General features: G+C 50.3%; 1 protein-coding gene across 1 annotated transcript in view; it reads right to left on the bottom strand.

Annotated features, from left to right (window-relative positions):
• Positions 1-21,284, bottom strand: part of Ece1 (endothelin converting enzyme 1) — a 45,773-nt gene extending 24,489 nt beyond the window's left edge. Inside the window, exons 1-5 of the mRNA XM_013034703.1 lie at positions 20,962-21,284; positions 14,644-14,856; positions 2,933-3,054; positions 1,016-1,162; positions 470-535 (exon numbers count right to left, since the gene is read on the bottom strand). Coding sequence (XP_012890157.1) covers positions 470-535; positions 1,016-1,162; positions 2,933-3,054; positions 14,644-14,856; positions 20,962-21,205 — 792 coding nt within the window. The 5' untranslated portion in view covers positions 21,206-21,284. The remainder of the gene's footprint in view (positions 1-469; positions 536-1,015; positions 1,163-2,932; positions 3,055-14,643; positions 14,857-20,961) is intronic.
• Positions 21,285-21,690: the final 406 nt, after the last annotated feature.

The following is a 21,690-nucleotide window of genomic DNA, read 5'->3' as shown; positions in this document are numbered from 1 at the left end:
ATGCACAGCAGGCATTTGCTCAGGGCAGCAGGTGCAATCCAGCCTACCTGGGCCCCGAGGGGGAGAAAAGCCTGCTCTTTGGAGGAGGTGGCTTTTACCCTCACCACTTACAGGCTGTGGGACCTTGAGTAGGTCACTTAGTGTCTCTGAGCCTTACTCCATCCTATGAAAGGCAAGGCAAAACTGATACTTGACAGAAGCAGCAAATGAGGATCCATATCTGTCTGTATCTGCTGGACTACTGGGAGGCTGAGAGGGGATGTATACAAAGATCTAGTACCCACACATGGTGGGGCTACTAACCAACGACACCTAGATGCTCTCCCCTGTGCCCATAATGCTGGGGGCATGCCTCCCTGTTACCCCATGGTACCCTTCTTCTCCCCCAGCTTCTGAGATCTGTCCAGGTGTCTGGGGGGTTTGCATGCTGAGGGGGAGAAACACGGAGGGCTGGGCTGGGCACACTCACCTTTTCATTTTCGGTTTTGTTCAGGTAATAGTCTCTGGAGGGTAAGCCCAGGCCAGACTGGTCCACCTGGAGAGGGTATCAGGAATGAGAGGGAGTCCCCTGCTGCTCACACCTGTGTCCCCCGTCCTGGAGACTGCTGGCACATGGCACTGAGGGGCCAGCTCAGGTGTCAGCAGTAACCCAAGCTGGCAGCTAATGTTGCTGATGGGTAATGGGGCAGGTCCACCCCTGCCCAGGCATAGGGTCACCCCAGGGACTCTGGACCCTTCTGAAGGGCTGTACTTCCTGGTCTTGGGAAAGAGCCCTTATTTCACCCAATAGTGCCATATGATTCAGAGCCACGAGCCTGTGGTTACTTAACTTCTTTGATTCTCGTGATCCTCATGTTTGGAAATACAAGAAACAACAGCCAACCTTCAGAGCTAGAATGAGCGTTCAAGCAGCTAATGCTAAGAAAGGGGGAGGCAGCGAGAAACAACCCAGGCTCAGAGAGCAGAGCTAGTGCCCACCCAGGGTGAGTTACCTCTCCCGGTGTGGCCTCCTCACCTGGATCACATTGCTGTTGGAGTTCTTGGAGTCGGCACTGACATAGACAGAGAAGAAGGGTGAGGTGCGGTAGTGGGCCGTGACCACCTGCAGGGTGTCCTGGAAGTTGTCCTTGGCCCAGGGGCCTGTGATGTTCCAGCCTCCCAGCTGTGGAAGGAAGCAGACAATGGGGAGAGGGGGGATAGTTGAGGACACCTGTATGGGAATGCAGGCTCTGTGACCCTGGTCTCTGGGCACCACCAGGGCAAATCTTCACTGGAGTCCCTGGTGAGCTCGACATGTTTGCATGGAGCAAATACCTTTCTTCACCAAGTCAACCAAGAATCCATGTGGCCATGGAGGGGCCGGGGAAGGGTAGAAACGGGGACAGACTTTGCCACATATGCCATTTACTTCCTGGATACCGAATCATGTGACTATAATTGCTATTAAAGCATAAATCCAGTCAGGCACCAGTGGCTCACACCTGTCATTATCTGAGCTATGTGGGAGGCAGAAGGTTCTAGGCCAACCCAGACAGAAAAGTCTTTGAGATCCCATCCAACAGTAGTAGCTAGCTGTGTGTTGTAGTATACATCTGTTATGTTAGCTTCTGTGGGAGTGAAAAATAGGAGGATTGTGGTTTAGGTGCATGCCTGGGCAGGAAGTGAGACTCTTAACTCACAAATGACCCTGATTCAAAAAAGTGTAAAAATGGACTGAAAGTGTGACATCCTTCTAGGCAAGAAAGAGACCCTAAGTCCAAATCCTTGTAACACACATACACACACCACACACACTACCACCACTACGTAACGTCTCTGGCTATGGTGGCACAAGCCTGAAATCCCAGCACTACAGAGGCAGAGAGGCCAGGAGGGTTGCGAGTTTGAGTCCAAGCCTGGGTTACAAAGCAAAACTATCCAAAAAAAAAATCAAAGTCTGGGAACGCGGCTTAGTGGTAGGGTGCTTGCCAAGCATGCATGAAACCCAGGGTTTGATTCCTCAGTACTATGTCATACACAGAAAAATCTGGAAGTGGCACCGTGGCTCAAGTGGTAGAGTGCTAGCCTTGAACAAAAGAAGCTCAGAGACAGTGCCCAGCCCTGAGTTCAAGCCCCAAGACTGGCAAAAAAAAAAAAATTAAATTAAAAGACCAAACCCAAACTCTAAGTTCAATTGTGCCTAGGGAAAAAAGGCCCCATATTTCTTAAAAAGATAGGCAAATCATGATCTTCAGTTTCTCAAAACTGAAATTAAAATAAAAAACAATCTTAGTCCTCCCTTGCTTAACATACACCAGTACATGGCCAGAGAAGAGGGCCAGGGCCAGCCTCAGTGCCACTAACTTCAAGGCTTCAAGGCCTTCTTCTTGATGAGGAAGCTAGGAGGCAGGACCATCAGGCAGCATAAACAGCCAGAAAACCCCCATGTCACCTGCTTATGCCAGGCAGCTCGGCCAGCCTTGTGCTGCCCTCCTGAAGTCTGCCCATGAATGCCAGGGATGTGTCCAGGAGGAAGGAATCCTTCCCCTCTTCAGGATTAAGAGGCAACTCATCAACAGTAGGGTCCTCCTTACCTGGATGGATCTATATCTGAAATGGTACAAATACACACACACACACACACACACACACACACACACACACACACACACACACACACAAAGGAATAGCAAAAAGGAAGATTTGCCATGAATTTGGCCTCTGTCCTCCACACAGATGCACAGAGCGGCACACACAGACACAGACATCCACACCAGATGCTGCTACACAACCCCACACAATACAGGCAGACAGTCTCGCCCACATGGACAGACATATTCCCCTTAGCCGCCAAACCTAGCCACAGACAGACAGACAGGCTGAGCTGGGAGTGGGGGCTGAGAGCTGGGTGGGGTGGAAGCCGAGGGCACTGAGATCTGCCCCAGGGACTGACCTTCTCGATCAGCTCCATCAGGGGCTTGGCCCTCAGCTCCTCTATCCTGGTCTCATTCATACACGCATGGTAGTATACTTGGGCCTTCCTCTCTGCCTCGCTCACGCTGGCTGTGGAGTTTTCTAGAATGACAAGAGATGGTAGAGTTTGTGATATGCCACTATTCACCCCCTGGCTCTGGGTTAAGTCCTTCCTGAGCCTTGGGTACTCCCAGTTGTGCAGCAGAGCCCCCTCTTCTTTCCCAAGCTGGGGGTCAGGACGAAGCTCAGTCTTTGGGTACTAGTGTGCTTCTAGGCAGAGCTGGCAGACTGGAGGTACCCCCCCCAAATTCTAGCTGACTGTAGAACAGAAGGGTGTACCATATTCCCCCTCCCCAACCAGTGGGCTTGCAGGCAGGTCCCGGGACGGCTGCCTGGGTCTGCCCAGCAGACAGCTGGTCTTCCTGCCAGCCTACACATAGTACCCACAACCCTGCCCAGTACATGGGACAGAGCCCTGTTGTGGTTTCCAGGTATCAGATGACCTTTCTTAGGAGAAAGACCGGAATTAGACAGAGCTTGAAAGGCCTCATTCATTATGAATTGATTTTCTGCTTCCTCATAAGAGCCAGACTTAGTGAGGATGCAAAGGGCTGGTTTTCGGGCTGGGAAGGTGGCTCAGTGGTAGAGCGCTTGCCTTGCATGCCCGAGGCCCTGGGTTTGATTCCTCAGCACCACATAAGCAAAAAGAAAAAAAAAGCCAGAAGTGGCGCTGTGGCTCAAGTGGTAGAGCGCTAGCCTTGAGCTGAAGAGCTGAGGGACAGCACCCAGGCCCAGAGTTCAGGCCCCACGACCAGACCCCCCCCCAAAAAAAGGGCTGGTTTCCACTTGCTCCCCACTGGGACAGGCAGCCTTGCCTCCTAAGGTTCTGATCTCCCCCTGGAAACCCAGGAGGCTCCCTCTACTTTCTTCTCTTCCTCCCCGCTTAGCACCTGGTCCTCATTCACCTGCTGGAGCCCACACAACCATGCAGGGAGCCTGGGATGTTCCTGCTACATCTGGGAAAGGCGGTCACTTCCTGCTGCTCAAATCCTCAAAGACCCTACTATGTGTTGAGGCTCCTGTGTCCCAAGCCCCTGTATCTGAGCCCCACTCCAGGCCACCCTGGATCCTCAGCCCATCTGTCTGACTCCTCCGGGTCCCCACTGTCATTTTACATTCATTTCTTTCTATTTGACACCCCTCCTTCTGCTTCCTTCCAAGACCTCCCTTTCCATCTCCAGCAGAGACACTCTTCTGGTTGAATTCTACCCATTCAGCCATTGGACAGATACCAAATGTATATTCTGTACCAGATACTGTGTAATTCTGGGGACATAAAATACATATGAGGCTTCTGCACAGGAAACCTCAGCACTCTGAACATCTACCTTGTGTCAGGCACTGGCCTGGCATAGAAGAGACTAGTACCTGGTGGAGCTCATGGCCTAAGAGGGATATAAATGTACAAAAGGACTTCCCTGCCCCCCAAGGCCCAGGAATAGAGTGAACCATGGCTTCAGAAGACAGAGGAGTCACTCCATTTGGGAGATAGAAAGAGGCAGGGCACTATCCAAAGATATCCTATTTGAGCTGGACCTCTAAGATGAAAAGGTTTTTTCAGGTAGAGACCAGGGGAAAGGGCACTGGATGGTAGAGCAGGGCAGTCTGGGGCAAAGGAAGGAGGCATAAAAGGCACACTGATTGAATAAAACAAAATCATTTGTCATAGCCACTTGGTGCCAGGGGCACAACTCATTTCCTGACCAGTCTTTAATCAGCTTCCCCAGCCCTCAATTTAAAGAGCTCCCAGTCCCTGAATCTAACTAGGATTGTCATTGGTCCAAGAACACAAGCCCAATTCCCATTGGAACCTATCTTTTTGTTGTTGGTGGTGGTGGTTGTGGGGCTTGAACTCTGGGCCTGAGCGCTATCCCTCAGCTCTTCAGCTCAAGGCAAGCGCTCTACCACTTGAGCTACAGCGCCACTTCTGGTTTTCTGGTGGTTTATTGGAGATAAGAGTTTCAGACTTTCCTACTCGGGCTGGCTTTGAACCGATATCCTCAGATCTCAGCCTCCTGAGTAGCTAGGATTACAGGTGTGAGCCACTGGCGCCTGGCCCCATTGGAACCTAGAAAAAAGCAGTGGGCACAGCCTGGGGCTAGAGTGATGGGAAAAGGGAGGTCTAGAGTCCCTGGGGGAGGAGGGGCTCTAAGGGGTACACACAGCTTTAGAGACCACCAAACTTGGGGTTGCCAAGCTCTGAAAACACCTGTGTGTCTCCCGGCCCCTAGGGAGCCACAAGACAAGGCCTCCTAGAGACAGAAAACAGAAACAGGGAGAGCTGGGGCCTCAGACTCAGGAATCAGAGGAGGGGATGCAAAGGGGAAGCTCCCAGCCCCAGGGGCCTCATCTCTATGGCAACACTTTCCGGCAGCCAGTCTCTTAGAAGACAAAGCAGCAGAGCCTTTAGGTTCTCAGGCCCTGGGAACCATACGTCATACCCACCTCTAGCCTTGACCCTGAAATACCAAGGTGGGAGGAGGTGCTCTGCACTGGCTCAAGAGAGAGCCTGGCATTTCCCTCCTCCAGGGTCCCAAGGCCACTGAGATAGAGAACCAGAGAGGAACTGCTAGGCTGTACTAATTCAAGATTCTGGGTTCTACCTCTGGGTCTCTTGACCCTGTGTCCCAGGTACCCGGAGGGAGAGAGAAGGCCTGGTTCTAGCACAGCCTCCCTCTCCGCTTTCCTGACAAGGCTCCAAGTATTTCCTGCATTGAAAATTCAAGATCAGCTCAGGTAAAGAGACCCTCAAAACAAAATGGTTTGAGGCCTCGCTGCAGTGGTAGATTGCTTGCTTCCCATGCATGAGACCCCTGGATCCCCTCTCTAATGTTACAGAGAGAGAGAAACAAGTTCCTCCATAGCCTAGGGTCCTGCTGCCTAGTTCACACAGTGATTATGAAATCCCAGTGCTGGCAGCTGCGAGGCTGGTTGTGCAGACACGGGCCTGAGCGCACGAGGCTGGCAGCCCAGCAGGGAGACAGCAAGCAAACAGTCACAAGAGCATCTAATTACACACCAGGGCAATCATGAAGAGAAAGTGCAGGAAGGCAGGAGAGGCCGGCGGGAGGCCAGGAAAGGCACCCAAGGAAGCCACACGTAAGCCAAAGACGGAAGGACAAGGTCACTGCCGATCACCCTGCACTCCGTGGCTCTGTCACCCCTGGGTTCCCAGAACCAGCACTGAACGGGCACATAGGACAAACAGTTCAGTGTTTACACTGAAGGAGGCAAGATGTGTGAACCCCTGGGAGGCCTGTGGTAGCCTCTCCTCCTGGTGCAGCTCACCAGCACCCCCTGTGGATATGGGCCAGTGTCTTGCTGCCTCCTGAGGTCCCCCCTCAGCCCACAGAGACCCACAGGGACAGTGCACAGCTCTCTCTCCTCCTTGCCTTTCTCACTTGTTCTAGCTACTCTTGTGTGTAGGCTCCCAGGGCCAGGAGCTGAAGCAAGACAGTCAGGTCGATGGGAGGCTTGTGCGCTATACCTGGTGATTCAAGATGGGGGGGGCTTGGGTTTGGTGGTGGCAGAATGGTGGGAGGCACTCAACAAAGGAGCTGGAGGAACAGAGAAGGGCACCACATTTCCTTAGGCTAGGTGAGGTGCTGCTTGCTGGGACTGGAAGCCTGGGGCACGATGGAGGGGTTTAGGGTGTAGGGTGAGGATAGTTCCATCTGTAGTCCCTCCTGCTGGCCTTAGCCAGGGAGACAGAGACATCTTGAGGACCCCAATGGAATCGAAGTTGTTTGGCAGCCTGGGGTCAGACAATAAGGTTCCCAACTTTCTGGTGACTTTCAAGTACTAGAAATCTCTATAGTCACTTTATCAAAGTCTCCTGTTACTTCCGGGGAGGAAGCAGACGCCCCCAAGAATAGGCAGCACTGAGATTGAGGTAGACTGCAGGGACTGGGCGCCTGTGAATTCCACAGTCTCCTCCAGCCAGCCAGGAGCACCGGGGCCCTGAATTCACATCAGGGCTGGACTGGTATTTGTTTTAGATAAAAACCACAGGTTCAGCTGAGAGAGTCACAGGAGTGGGGAGCTGCAGCCTTCGGGCGGGAAGGGAAGAGCTGATAGAGGAGGCGCCTGTTGTGCAGAAGAAGAGAAGGAAGAAAAACACCAAGGCCACTTCCTGGTACCCTGTAGGTCAGGCCTGTGTTAGGTTTCATCGTCATACAACACAGGACTTGCCGGAGTGTCACACCAGTGTTATCGGCCCATTATGGAGAGAAGGAAAACAAGGTCCAGGATGGCAAAGGCATTACTTAGAAAAGCAGAGTGAAGAAGTGGTACACTAGAATCAGAACTCAGGCCTTCTAACGCTTCCCTGAGGAAGTCATTGCCGTGTGTGTGTGTATGTGTGTGTGTGTGTGTGTGTGTGTGTGTGTGTGTGTGTATGGGGGAAGGGGGTAGGAACCACATGTTGACATAACATCACCACATTGGCTTTTAACTATAAGGCAAGCAGTGGTTTCATGAGTGGCTAAGGCCAGATCTGGAGCCCAAGTCTTTCCCCTTTCCTAGTCCTTTCTTGTAAGTGTGCTTGGACCCTAGTAAGGGGCCTGGTCCTGGATGTTGTGGACACCCTTTTCTAGTCTTGAATCAATGAATCCATCTAACCAGTCCTCTCTAATGAGAGTGGTCCTGCTGCTGCAGACGCAAGCCCACAGAGAAGCTTTGAATGGGGCAGAGCCTCCACTGATGCAGGAAGAGGAAACGAGGCTGGCCAGCAAATCGGGAAAAACATCAAAACCAAAATACAAGAGCAGACACAGGGTGACACGATTCATGCCAAGTCACTGACGTGGACACTAGTCATGCGAGTGGAACATTCTGTTATTACTTCTCAGGGAGACTGGTGTCCTGGAGAGAAAGCAAGCAGACAGCCAGCTTTTAGTTTGTGATACTGGGGACTAAACCGTGGGCCTCATGCATGTCAGGCAGGCAGTACCTCCTCAGCCCTCAGCTAACTTTTCCTTTAGGGAACCTGAATTGCTTCAATAATAAGCATGCATTATATTTTTTCCTTTACATATTATTAGTACTGTGTTTTTGTCGGTCATGGGGCTTGAACTCAGGGCCTGGGTGTCATCCCTGAACTTTTTTTTTCACACAAGGATGGCACTCTACTTCTAGCCTTTTGGTGGTTAACTGGAGATAAGCGTCTCATGGACTTTCCTGCTCAGGCTGGTTTAAACCATGATCCTCAGATCTCAGCCTCATAGTAGCTAGGATTACAGATGTGAACCATAGGAACTGGGCTTTTTTTTTTTAATACATTTATCTTATACTATGATGTCACAAACATGATAGGCACACATATATGAAGGCTCAAGTCCCATGGAGGCTAGCAAGCAAAGGAAGTTGCTTTAAGAAGAGTCTCAAAGGGGGCTGGGAAGGTGGCTCAGTGGTAGAGCATTTGCCTTGCATGCCTGAGGCCCTGGGTTCGATTCCTCAGCACCACATAAGCAAAAAGAAAAAAGCCGGAAGTGGTGCTGTGGCTCAAGTGGTAGAGCGCTAGCCTTGGGCTGAAGGGCTGAGGGACAAGTGCCCAGGCCCAGAGTTCAGGCCCCACGACTGGACCAAAAAATAAAAAAGAAGAGTCTCAAAGGGTCTGGGGATGGCTTGGCTCTCCAAAGCTAACTACAACTGGAAAGCTGATGGCAAAGCCAAGTTTAAGGGGTATTGCCCGGCTGGCTGCTTCCCCTGAGGATATGTCACCACTACAGTGTCCCCAGAGCCTATACAGACCACCCACACAAGCTTAGATCACCTTTCCAACAGACCACAAGGACACGTACAGTGGTGCCTGGCCTGGGCCAGCCCACCTGCACCAGATCTGCCTGGACCTCCTCTCCAGGAGCCATGATTCACTCATCAAAGAAAACACCAGGCTTGCCCAAGGCCACCGAGCAAGAGCAGGGGAACATCTGTGCTCCCTGGCCGCGACCTTATCCTCACTGGCACTCTGAGTGTCCTCCCTCTTCCCTCTGCTGAGACAGAGCCAACCCCAGCCACCTTGGAGGGCCCTCAGCACCCAGCTTGTCCCAGTGTCTCCCAGCTGGAGCCTTCTGCAGCTTGCTGTCTGGCTGACCCCCCTCTTTGCGCTGGGAAAAGCTGAAGCCTGTCTGGCTTTAACCCCAAGAACACAATGACCACATTCTTGCATTTTTTTCCCTATCTGCTACCTGTTCCTTCAGGGGGCTTCAGGTACCAACACCCCAAGAATGAAGGCCATTAGTGAGAGGCCATCTCTAGACTAGTTCTCAGGAGCGAGGCTGGAAGAAGGCACCTGGGATGTGACTTCAGGAGGAGCTGGCCTGGAGCTAAGGCCAGCTCTGCAGAGCTCAGCCAGGCAGCTACTAAGGAAGGAGGCTGTGACTCACATTCCACTGCTCTCCAAAGCAGGGCTGTGTGGGGCCTCTCTATGAGTTTTGGGCTGAATCTCAGCTCCACCACTTCTGGGAAACATGCTTCTTCCACCTCTGTAGGTCCTGTCTATAAAATGGGTATATCTGATGTCCTTGTGGCACACCTTGAGAGTTAAATAAAACAGTATGAATAAGAAACTGTATGTGTTGTCAGGCACTGGGGGCTCACATCTGTAATCCTAGCTACTAAGGAGGCGAAGATCTGAGGATCACAGTTCAAAGCCAGCCCAGGTAGGAAAGTTCATGAGACTCTTATCACCGATAAACTACCAGAAAACTGGAAGTGGTGCTGTGGCTCAAACGCTGGAGCGTTAGCCTTGAGCTGAAGGACAGAGCATAGGTCCAGAGTTCAAGCCCCATGACCAACCAGAAAAAAAAAGAAACTGTGTGTTACTCTGCACCACTTTCCCTGATAATGAAAAACAGAATAAGTAATGGTGTATTCTTAGAGTATGCTTCCTAATGATCTGAATTTGATTCCTTCTTATAGAGGGCTCTGAGAGGCTAGTGGTCTTCCTGTAGTAGCTTAGTAGGTCATTTGGTAAAACAGCTTAGAACTCACTCAATACCACCAAGCTAAGTACTTTGAACATCACATGCAGATCAATACTTATCACAACCTTAGGTGTTAGGGGGTCATCCAGGTCCCTATTTCACAGAGATTAGAACGAGGTACAAGAAAGCCAGGTCTCTGGTCAACAGCTGAGCTAGCATTTGGGCTGGTTGGCTTCACAGCCCTGCAGGATGGCCTTCTGAGGCTGTTAGACCCTGGCCTTGTGGTCAGGGCTTTGATTGTCTGATTCTGGCTGTTCTATGCCCAGCTTGGAACAGCCACAACTTGACCCTGAGGAACTGGGTGGATGTAAGGATATAGCCCAAGACTGGAGACCACTTTTCCCGAGTTCTGACAAGTTAAGGCCAAGCAGGGTAGGCTGGGCTCAGATCCAAGGTTTTCTCTGATTAAGAACCAGCTCCGGAAGTAGTAGGGTCAGGATTGTGGTCACAAGGCACAGAGCCAACTTGGGGACGAACCAGGAAGTCAGACAATTTGTCTACCTCTTCCCTAGCTCCTATCAGTGCTAATGGCTCACCAGAGATGAGCCCCCTCCATTCTGCACTAGAGGTGTGCTCTTGGGGCAAAATCCCTTAACATCTCTGAGTCTTAGTGTCACCATTTGGAAAATGGGAATAAAAATCCCTAAATTGCCAGGTGCTGGTAGCTCATATCTGTAATCCTAGCTACTCAGGAGGCTGAGCTCTAAGCAGCCTGAGTAGCAAAGTCCAGAAACTCTTATCTCTGAGCTATGGCTCAGGTGGTAGAGCACTAGCCTTGAGCACAAAAGCTTAGGGATAGCACCCAGGTCCTGAGTATAAGCCTCAGAATTGACACAGTAAGGTAGCAAGTGAACAAACAAATAAATAAGAGAATCCCTAAATTTCAGGGTTGCAGTGAGGCCTAAACAGGGAACAACTACAAAGAGCCCAGCACTGCGTCCAGCCTGCAGAGGACAAGCAACGTCAGCCTCTTTCCTGCTCTCCTTCAGGTCCTCCTGTCCTACTGTGTAGCAAGGTGCACAGGGAGCTGCACGTGACCCTTATCCCTAAGGATGGTGAGGGGCAGGGAAAGGGCACACAACTGGAAACCAGGCCTGTCCTGCTCTGCTATCCACTAGCCTGCCCTGAGAATCTCAGTTTGTTTATCTATTGAACAATGTTCTGCAGGACCAAATGGGATGAAGTTACAGAACAGCTATGTGGACTGTGCTGTGCAAGGTCAAAGGTTACAATGCACAAGCTTAATATACTGGCAACCACCTCTCCCCCATCAACATGCCAGACTGAGGACTTCCAACACAAAGTAGATTTTGGCTTCTGTGGACTGAGACCACCACCAAGGAAGAACCACGCATGCTCGGATCGCATAGGGTTCAACACTGTAAAGTTACTCAAATTCACCCGTAGGGTATGTACAGTAGGTCTGAGCATGAACACTTGACATTTGACATAAAGTAGCTACGTTACTGCCACAGAAATGACTATGGTAGGCATGAATGCTGCTTACCCAAAGCTAGACTTCATGTTATCTTGAAAACTATGGGTAGTGATTTATTTCCCTCATAACCACCCAACTGCCACTAAAGACACACTGCCCCTTTCAACAACTCTCAGGTTTTTCGCTTCATCTGAAACTAAGCACGTGGATTCTTAGTGGTGCTGTGGCTCAAGTGGTAGAGCGCTCGCCTTGAGCTGAAGAGCACAAGGACAGCACCCAAGCCCAGAGTTCAAGCCCCACGACAAAAAAAAAAAGATGAAAAAAACTTTAGGGCTGGGAAGGTGGCTCAGTGGTAGAGTGCTTGCCTTGAGCTGAAGAGCTGAGGGACAGCGACCAGGCCCAGAGTTCAGGCCCCACAACCGGACCCAAAAAAAAAAAAAAGAAAGAAAAAAAAAAGAATGAAACTAAGCACGTGGATTCTTAATGTGCTTTTGGGAAGACAGATTTTCACAAAATCAGGGCAGAGAAGCGCTTGAGCAGGTCTTGCAACGATTTCAACTCAGGAGTAACTTGAGAGTTCCTCAGCCTCCACTGAGCTGCAGAATGCAGGCGTAGTAATTTAAATTTCCTGATTTGAAATTTCTTTTGATTTAAAGAAAAAACCTTATTATTTACTATTAACTTGCTAGACTTGATGAAAACTACAGGTAAGCTTAGGACAGTGGCTCATGTCTATAATCCTACCTATTCAGAAGGCTTAGATGAAGAGCACCTCAGCCCCAGGAGAAGAAGTTTACGACTCCCTCCCTCCATGCTCCCCCCTACCCCCATTAATAAAAAGCTGTGAGATAGAATGTGCCTGCTAGCCATGAAGGGAGCAAAAATAGGAAGTCTGTAGTTCAGGTCAGTCCAGGCTCAAATTGAGACCCTATGTGAAAAACAATGGGTGTGGTTCAAGTGGAAGAGCACTTGCCTAGCAAGCATGGGGCCCCGAGTTCCAATGACAGTAGTGCTAAATAACAAAATAGAACTGCCAAATAACAAAACAAAAAGACCATGTGTAGCCATGCACCAGTGGCTCACGCCTGTAATCCTGGCTACTCAAGAAGCTGAGATTGGGGCTGGGAAGATGGCTCAGTGGTAGAGTGCTTGCCTTGCATGCATGAGGCCCTGGGTTCAATTCCTCAACACCACATAAGCAAAAAGAAAAAAGCCGGAAGTGGCACTGTGGCTCAAGTGGTAGAGGGCTAGCCTTGAGCTGAAGAGCTGAGGGACAGCGCCCAGGCCCAGAGTTCAGGCCCACGACTGGACCCCCCCCCCAAAAAAAAAAAAGGAGCTGAGATCTGAGAATCAAGCTTCAAAGTTAATCTCAGCAGAAAAATTTGTAAGACTATCTCTTAACTACCAAAAAACCTGAAGTGGAGTCATGTTCAAGCAGTAGAACATTAGCCTTGAGCCAGGAAAAAAACAAAAAACAAAAAACTTCAGAGACAGCACCCAGGCCCTGAGTTTAAGCCCAGGACCAGGACAACAACAATAAAAAAGTGTAATAAATCTATTGAATTTTCATAAACTTGGAGGAAGCTTGTGTTCCAGTGTTCTGATAAGAAAACAAGCCGCCTAGTGAAGTGACAGACCCCAGACCTGCAGGTCAGGGGCAGAGCCAGCCCTGACCCCAGGGGCTGACATTAGCCCATCTGACCAGGTTACCAGGATAAGTAGTGGCATGAGGTAGGCAAGGGCCATCTTGGGCTGGGACTTGCTGCTTCAGTCCCACCTCAATACACCTGCTCCCATCTCCAGGGAGATGAGCAGGAGGTTGTCTCCCATGCTGCTGAGGAGCATGTCTTGTACTAGTCTGGTAGGTGCTCTGCAGCCTGACCCATAATTCCAGTCCTTTTTGCTTTGGTTATTTTTGAAATAGAGTCTTGCTTTTGGCCCAGGCCAGCCCTAGACTGCCATTCTTATACTATAGCTGAATTGTAAGTAGAAGCTTTTTATTGGTTGAAACAGGGTCTCTGAGAACTTTCTGCTCGGGTTGACCTTGAACTACAGTCTTCCAGATGTCTGGTTTTAGTAGACAGAATTACAGGTATGAGCCACTGCATCCAGCTGAATTTACCCTCTTTTAGTTACCTTCTCCTATTTACCTACTGGTATGCTGAAGGATTTAAAAAAATAATATTTATTTGTTTTTATTAAATAGCTGTACACAGAGATTTCAATTCCAGAAATCAGGCTATGAGAACAATGTATCTTGACTGATGTCACCCTTTTCACAGTTCTGTTTTTTCTTTTTTGTTCCAAGACTGGTACTAGAACTTTTGCTCATTGGCTAGTACTCTAAGCTATGCCTCCAACCCCTCATCATTTTCTCAAGGAGTTATTTTTTATTTTATTTTATTCGGTCGTGCAGCCTGGGCCTGGGTGCTGTCCCTCAGCTCTTCAGCTCAAGGCTCTACCACTTGAGCCACAGTGCCACTTCTGGCTTTTTTTGCTTACATTGTGTTGAGGAATTGAACCCAGGGCCTCATGCACGCAAGACAAGCACTCTACCACCGAGCCACCTTCCCAGCCCTTAAGGAGTTTTTAAAAATAGTATTTGTTGAGTTTAAGTTCTTACTGGTGGACACATGAATTGGATTTTAATAATCTGGCTCCTCCCAGCATTGAGGGTCCCAGAATAAAGCAAAGGTCGACAGGAAAGGCAGACAGCCAAGGTCACAGATGCCAGGGGATTCGAGTCAGGAGGTCTGGGGTCCAGTTTGTTACTGGGGCTCCCTTCTTGATTCCCATTGGGGATTCAACAAACATTAACCAGGAATACTGTTGTAAACAAGACACACGTGGGGTTCTAACCTGAGCATAAAACCACCAACTTCAAGGTTGGAAGGACTTTGGTCAGACAGCTTAACCTGCAAGGCTGGTTACCAGGAGGCCAGAGAGACTAACTCTGATGAGCTGTTGTTACAACTTCCACTGATTCACAGCCTTCAAACCTGAGCTGGTGTGTCCAGCCTTCCCCTTCAAAACTGTCAAGACCTACAGTGCAACTAGAAGCCACAGAATAGCAACCAGGGCTACCAACCCCCTTACTACAAAGTCCACGGCCTTCTTAGCCTGCCCTGCCTCTCCTCTGAGCAGACTGGGCTGGCTGGCAGGTGCAGTGGACCTGGCATATTTGTCTGTCCCCCTGCTGGTGCTTACCCAGCAGGTGTTTGATGATGGCTTGATTGTGTTCCCAAAGGTTGCTGAAGGTCCCCCAGCGGGAATGGCCATCAGGCACAGGGTTGGCCTTGATCCAGCCCCCGCAGGCATAGCTGAAGAAGTCTTGGCAGGGGTCCACCGAGGGGTCCATGGAGCTCAAGATGGAGCTGGTCACTGAGACACAAGCCTCGCTCAGACATACTGGGGGTGTTCCTGGAAGGGGACAAGGACAAGAGGCCAGTGAAGAGGGGCAGGGAGAAGGGTCCAGGAGGGCAGCACAAGTGGCCTAGGGCCTGGGGAACACAAACCCACACTTAACCCTAAGAGCTTGGAACTGGATGGTTATTAGACTCCTTATGATCAGGAAATTTCAGATCTCCCAGCTTGTAAAAGAAGACCTTGGTTTAGCAGCTAAAACTCTTTTGTGCCATCAAAGTCCCTAGAACGAAGAGGTGTTTCTCATAATCCTCCCATAGAGACTCCCCCCCCTTTTTTAAGTGCTGGGATGTAAGTACTGTGCCACTTGAGCCAAACCCTATCCAGTCCTTTTGCGTTTAGTTTGATTTCAGAGAGGATCTCTTAATTTTGCCCAGGCTGACCTTGGACCATGATCCTCTTACCTATGCTTCCTTGGTAGCTAGAATCATGAGTATGTGCTACCATGCCCACGTTGTTGTTGTTGCTGTTTGTTTTAGTGGTAGTGGGGTTTGAATGCAGGGTTTCATGCTTGCTTGGCAGGCACTCCAGCTCTTGAACCACACGCCCAGTCCTTTTGCTTTTCAGTGATTTTTCAGGCAGAGTACCAAACTTGTGCTCAGCTAGACTCAGGTGGAGACTCCATTGTAGCTGAGATCACAGGCAGGCATCACCATGCCCAGCTTATTAACTAAGAGAGTGTCTTACAAACTGACTGGGCTAGCCTCGATCTGTGGTCCTTCTCATCTCTACCTCCTAAGTAGATGGAGTACAGATATGAGGTACCATACCTGGCCTGGCTTTTTTGTTTGTTTTGTGAAATAGAGTTCTGGCTTTTTCCTGCTATCCTCCAACTTTGATCCTCTTATCCGCACCTCCCAAACAGTTGGGATTATAGGTGTATACCACCATGTCCAAGCCTTCACCAACTTTTTGTTATTCTCTGATACAAAATAAATTCCTTTACTCATTTATGCATTCATGTATTCAACAAAATAAGGGTCTTCTGGATTCTTTGCTGAGTAGTGTGTGTGTGTGTGTAAGACAGAGAGGGTGGAGGAAGTTGAGGACTATAAAAGGCAAAGTCTTTTCCTTCAGGAGCTAATAATTCATTCAGGGACACACATACACATGTAAGAGTCAGAAGAGAAGAGTAGGAGAAACTGCCATTCATTCTACATGAAACAGAGTGAACATTGACTCTGTACCACGTGGGTGAGGTAACCGGGACACAGGGAGACGAGGTGGACAGGGGAGGAGCCAGGAAACAGCTCCTCTCCTGAGCACATGGCAGGAATCCTCTATCTCAATAAATCTTCAAACAAAGCAAGAGCAAAGACCCTGTGTTCAAATCCTAGTACCATTTGATAAGACAAACTGGAAACAAGTGACCAGTTTGCCAGAGACATGAGGAATGGTTCAGGCCCCCAGCCTCAAGGTTGGTCAGGGGACCAGAATCACAGATGGCTCTCCAGAGGCTTGGCTGAGCCAGGAGGCCAAGCCTGACTCTGCAGGACTGAGGAACCAGGAACCAGGCCTGGTCTCATGGTCTACAGACCCAAGCCAGGCAAGTGACAACAGAGGCTGCTCCCTGCACCCCTGCTGTTCTCACATGCTCGCCATTCTCAACCCCCACCCCGGCATCAGATGCAGCTATAATATTCATGTACAAAGACCAGGAAGCTGCCAGGGGCTGGTGGTTCATGCCTGTAATCCTAGCTACTCAGGAGGAAGAGATCGAAGATTGTGGTTTATAGCCAGCCCAGGCAAGAAAGTCTGAGAGACTTATATTCAATTAAGCACCAAAAAGTGGCAGAGCACTTGCCTTGATCAAAAAGAAAAATCTCAAGGACATGGCCCAGGCCCTGAGCTCAAAGCCACAAGTCTGGCTCAAACCAACCAACCAACCAACCCCAAGAAACTAAGGCATTGAGGAAGTGACTAGAACAAGGTCACCCAGCTGTGTGGGAGCTGGGAGCTAAGTACCATCTCTTTGCTGGCCATGCCAGGAGCGGGGTAGCTGGACTGGAAGATCAGTTTCCTTAACACACAGGGAAATAGCAAGGTAGGATGGCTTTAGAAACCCTTTGATGTGGGTTCAAACCTCAGCTTTCTGTCTCTGCCTTGCAGGGCCTCTTACAAGTGACCTCTTGTCTCTCCAAGGCTCAGTTTCTCTGTCCAGAAGTAAGTGGAAATGTACTGGGAAATTTCTGGCTGGACACAGGGCTCTCTGCTTCCTCAGGGCCCAGGTCTGAAGATCTCAGGCTGTTGTTTAGAAAACAGGAAGAAGGCAGGGCTGGCAGAGGGGTCCTGGCCTCCTTTGGCAGCACACCATCAGCCACGAGGGTGGTCAGGACAGGATCTTTTGTCTGTTCTGATAAGTACAAAGTTCCCCATGGAGGGCTCAGAGGGGCAACAACACAGGAGGGAACTCAGGGCAACTATATTTGAGATAATTTGCAATCATTAAAATGTATTGAGCATACCAGGTGCTGGTGGCTCACATGAAATTCCAGCTACTCAGGAGTCTCAGTTCTGAGGATCATACTTGGAAGCTAGCCTGTACAGCAAACTACATAAGACTTTTATCTTCAATTAATCACCAAAAAGCTAGAAGTGGAGCTGTAGCTCAAGTGGCAAATCGCTAGCCTTGAGCAAAAGGCTCAGGGACAGCACCCAGGCCCTGAGTTCAAGCCCTAGGAACGTGCACGCATGCGCGTGCACACTCACACACGCGCACACACACACACGCACATGCACACATACATCACATACATAAACACACAAACTTACTGAGCTATTATATGTAAACAGAGAATTTGTGTGTGTGTGTGTGTGTGTGTGTTGTGCACGTGCATGTGCATACAAGTGCTATAGTGCTAGGATTGACCCCAGGAATTCAATGCTAGACAAGTGCTACTCCACTGAACTCCACTCCCATACACAATCCTATACACAATACTTTTGATGGAGAGAATGAGGCTATCATTAGTAGTAGGTATGTATATCTATCTATCTACTCATACAATGAAGCTCACCTGGCTTCATTTTCAATATTTTGAGATCACACCATCTTAATCATAGTAGCACACACCAGTCCCAACCATGGGGATGGCCAGAACTGCCATGGGGGGAGGGGAAAGAGAACTTGTGTGCGATTTGAAAAGGCCTATTCACTATTAGGGTATAAGGGAAAAGAATACCTATTGTTACACACTAAGCCACAGGAAGTCAGGGCTGGACAAAATCTTGGCTGAAGGAAATACCCAGGAGATAGACTGTAAGAGGACTTGGATTTAAAAAACAAAATGAACTCAGTATCAGGAGCCAGTGTCAGAGATGTGGGTCCTCCCTAAGACCCCAACTCTGCTGGATGCTGTGCCAGCTCCTAGATGGTGCTCACACAATGAATGCTTGGTTATTTAACTATGTAATGGCTCACAGATCCTTACACTGTCCCGGCTCAGCAGGTGCTTAATGTATATTTGATTAACAAATTAACGGCTCCAAGTCTCCCACCTAGGACTTCCTCCTCTTCCCCCAGGGAAACCCCCCCCAGTCCCCGTTCCCTGTATAGGGAGCTGTATGGCGGGCCTCGGTCTTCTCCCTGGCTACCTCCTGGACTAGAACATGAACTTGAGTATAAGACTGGCATCTTGCTTGCTTGCCCACCACTGTGCCTGGCATCTAGCAGAAGGAACAAATGGCCAACTGAGTGGCCATGTTTTATCCAGCACCTGGTGACCACCTCCTGGAGGGGGCAACCATTTCAACCCATCAGGATGGGCATGTGTCAGTTGAGAAGGCAAGAATCAACCCTAGATTAAGTCCCCTCACTTGGTTGGTGGCTGGCCCTACCACCTTCTAAGGTGCTGCCAGTGCTTCCTGAGGGAGTTTCATGTTTGGGTGGCTGTTGTTTGCAGTTACTTGCAAGTTTCTGGAAAGGAGGGTGTAGCAGGAAGACAGATCAAAAGATCCTTAGGTGCCCAGACAGGACATAGCTGTGGGTCTTCCAGGTACGCCGAGGACTTGCTTTCCTGGTCTGGCATTAGCTCAGACGAGGCCAATGTCATAAGGTTACTGTCCATATCCTAGGTGGCCACTGCTTTTTCAGGTGGCTCAGGAGTTACCTGATCCCTAATCCACTCCACCCTAGGACAAGAAGGCAGGCCCAGGTGGAAAAACCCCTTTCCAGATGCTGAGAGGGTCAGGTTCCCCCTTAGGACCTACTTGGCAACAACAGCAGAATTGCTTTGAGTATGACCCCTACGGAGCTGTCCCTAAGAGCTGTCCCTTGGGAGCTCTCTTTGGATCCTGGAGAAGAAACCCCTTGGGGGCTCCTAAGGGCAGCCCCAGGGCCAAACCGGCTGCTGGAATCCTGCCTGCTTCCCAGGTCCAGGGCAAAGAGCTGGCCATGGTCTGCACAGACCAGTGGGCTGCTCAGAACTGAAGCTGATTGATCAGGATGTGAGGCCAGATGGCAACTGCAGGGTGGTGCCAGCAGCTAGTGACCCGCTGGTAGAGGACACACAACACACGCACAAACACACATCTGTAGTGTCACACACACACACACTCTCTCTCTCTTCTTCCTTTGTCCATTCTGTCATTCATTCAGTTATTATTTGTACACCATAGCTCCAGGGGCTACGTAAGTATGTGTGGTGAAAGGCCTGGAAGCTAGTAAATTACTTACTCAAATATACATCTAGCACCTGCTGGGACTATAGCCCATTTAGTCAGTTAAGAGCCGGATGCTTGTGGCTTACACATGTCATCCCAGCTGCTCAGAAGGCTGAGATCTGAGGATTACAGTTCCAAGCCAGACTGGGCAGGGAAGTCTCTGAGACTCTTATCTCCAGTTAACCACCAAAAAAGCCAGAAGTAGAGCTGAAGTTCAAATGGTAGAGCTTTAGCCTTGAGGGGGGAAAAAAAAAGCTTAGAGACAGAGCTCAGGCTCTGAGTTCAAGCCCTAGAACCTACATAATACACACATTTTAAACGTCAGTTAAACACTTATTTCTAGAGTATGCCCTCTCTTCTCTCCAGGCCCGGAAGGCCCTTCCTTTCCAGTCTACCATGACCAACCTCAGGCCAGCAGCTTCACAGCGGGGAGGGCCCAGCACAGCCATGGTTTCATGGTACATGGCCAAGTTGGTGGGCGGGACCCTGACCAAAGCCCCTCTCTGGCTGCTCAGCCAGGTGGATCATCAGAAAGCTAGATACTGGGGACAGGAGCAGGAGAGGGAGACAGCCTGGAATTGGCTGGCCTCCCTGTCCTTGGTTTTAACTCGAATCTTCCCAGTTGCATAAGTGCTAGCTGAGTAAAGTGCAGTGCTGGCAGGATCCATTTGGCGGGCTCCGAGAAGCAGCTCTGAGGGTGAGATAACAGGGGCCACATTCACCCTACGCTCATGTAATGGGAATGGCCAGCTGGATGGAGGGACGGACACAGGCACAAAGACTCTGGCAAGGAAGGACATCCCTCATGATCAGGAATGACAGTGATTACAAAAGAAGGCAGGACCTGAGCTCTTGAGGCTTCTGAAGCCTAGGAGGGAGCCAGTGGGAAAATTCCAGCTGCCTCACTCAAATCCTCAGGGCCTCAGTTTCCTTATCTAGAAAAGAACTGAAAGCAACCACAGCCTGTAGGGACATGAAGGGAAGACACGAGGCCATGTCTGTAAAGGGGGGGTATTTGGCCCACAGAGAGGTCAGCATGCAGAAGCCACCACTGGCTTCCTCTTGGGCAGGCTGCGCCAGCCTGGTCCAGCAGCCACCCTAGCAACCATGTCAGAGCCGAGGCTGAAGAAGTCCTTAAGGCACTGCATAGGACCTCAGGGCCAAACCCTATTGGGCACTGCTTTCCCCCCTTAAAGGGAGATGACACAGAGTCTGGGGAAGTAAATGACTTGCTCAAGATCATACTGCTGTTGGATTGCTGGGCTCAGATGTGAACTCAGGTTGTTCTAATTTACCTTTGTACCAATCATCACCCTGAGCCCTGCAGACCTGGCTTCTTCCTTGTGCTTAGAAGCCTTCTTGGCTTGAGCAGGGAAGTCCTCTGTACAGAAACAGAGGGACAGGGGGAGACAAGCCCTCCACAAACACAGAAGCACCTACTTGTCCGGTACTGGATGCCCAGTGCTGCCAGGCAGGCCACCAATCCTGCTGCCAAAAGTGCCACCAACACCACCAGCCGCCTCTCCACCGGGGTCCGTGCTGCCCAGCACCTCTGGCCGCTCCGAGGGCTGCGGAAGTTCACCTGCAGGGGAGGAGGCAGGAGGAGTGGGGAGGACGTGAGTTCAGGGCTCCCCAATCTCAAGAGGAAGGGGCTCCGAGGCAGGCCTAGGCCCTGGGGAGCCATCGGGCTGTCCTCCGTCTCAGGGGTGGTCTGGTTCCCACAGAATCAGCCCTAAGCCAAGAACGGAACCTCCACCCTAGCCAGTAGCTGAGACTCGGCAGCTCAAGCCGGGAGGGCTTGTGTGTTCTGTGTCACCCGATATGGGCAGACGGGGAAAAAAGACCAACAGCATTTCCTTGCCTCTCCAGTAAGGAGCTGGAAAGGAACAGGATGTTTGGACTGCAGATATGCAGAGGGCGGCCAGCTAGGCCTGCCTCAGAGGCCCCAAGCCCACGGGCCTGTGGCCCAGGGCCCAGGGCCCAGCAATAGCTGTTCTTCAAGCAGGGACATGTTGAGCTTGGTAAGCCCTCATGATCTCGCCAGGGCTGGCTTCTTGGTCATCTGTTTACAAATGGAGAAACTGAGGCCCAGAGGGGTTAGTCTACCCCACAGAGCTGAATGGGCAGAGCAGGGACTTGAATCTGAGCCTGTGGATGCTTGAGCCCACT

Source organism: Dipodomys ordii, unplaced genomic scaffold (assembly GCF_000151885.1).
Source record: "Dipodomys ordii isolate 6190 unplaced genomic scaffold, Dord_2.0 Scaffold6, whole genome shotgun sequence".
NCBI lineage: Eukaryota > Metazoa > Chordata > Mammalia > Rodentia > Heteromyidae > Dipodomys > Dipodomys ordii.
The sequence above is the reverse complement of the archived record's forward strand: the minus strand, read 5'-3'. Positions and strand labels throughout refer to the sequence as shown.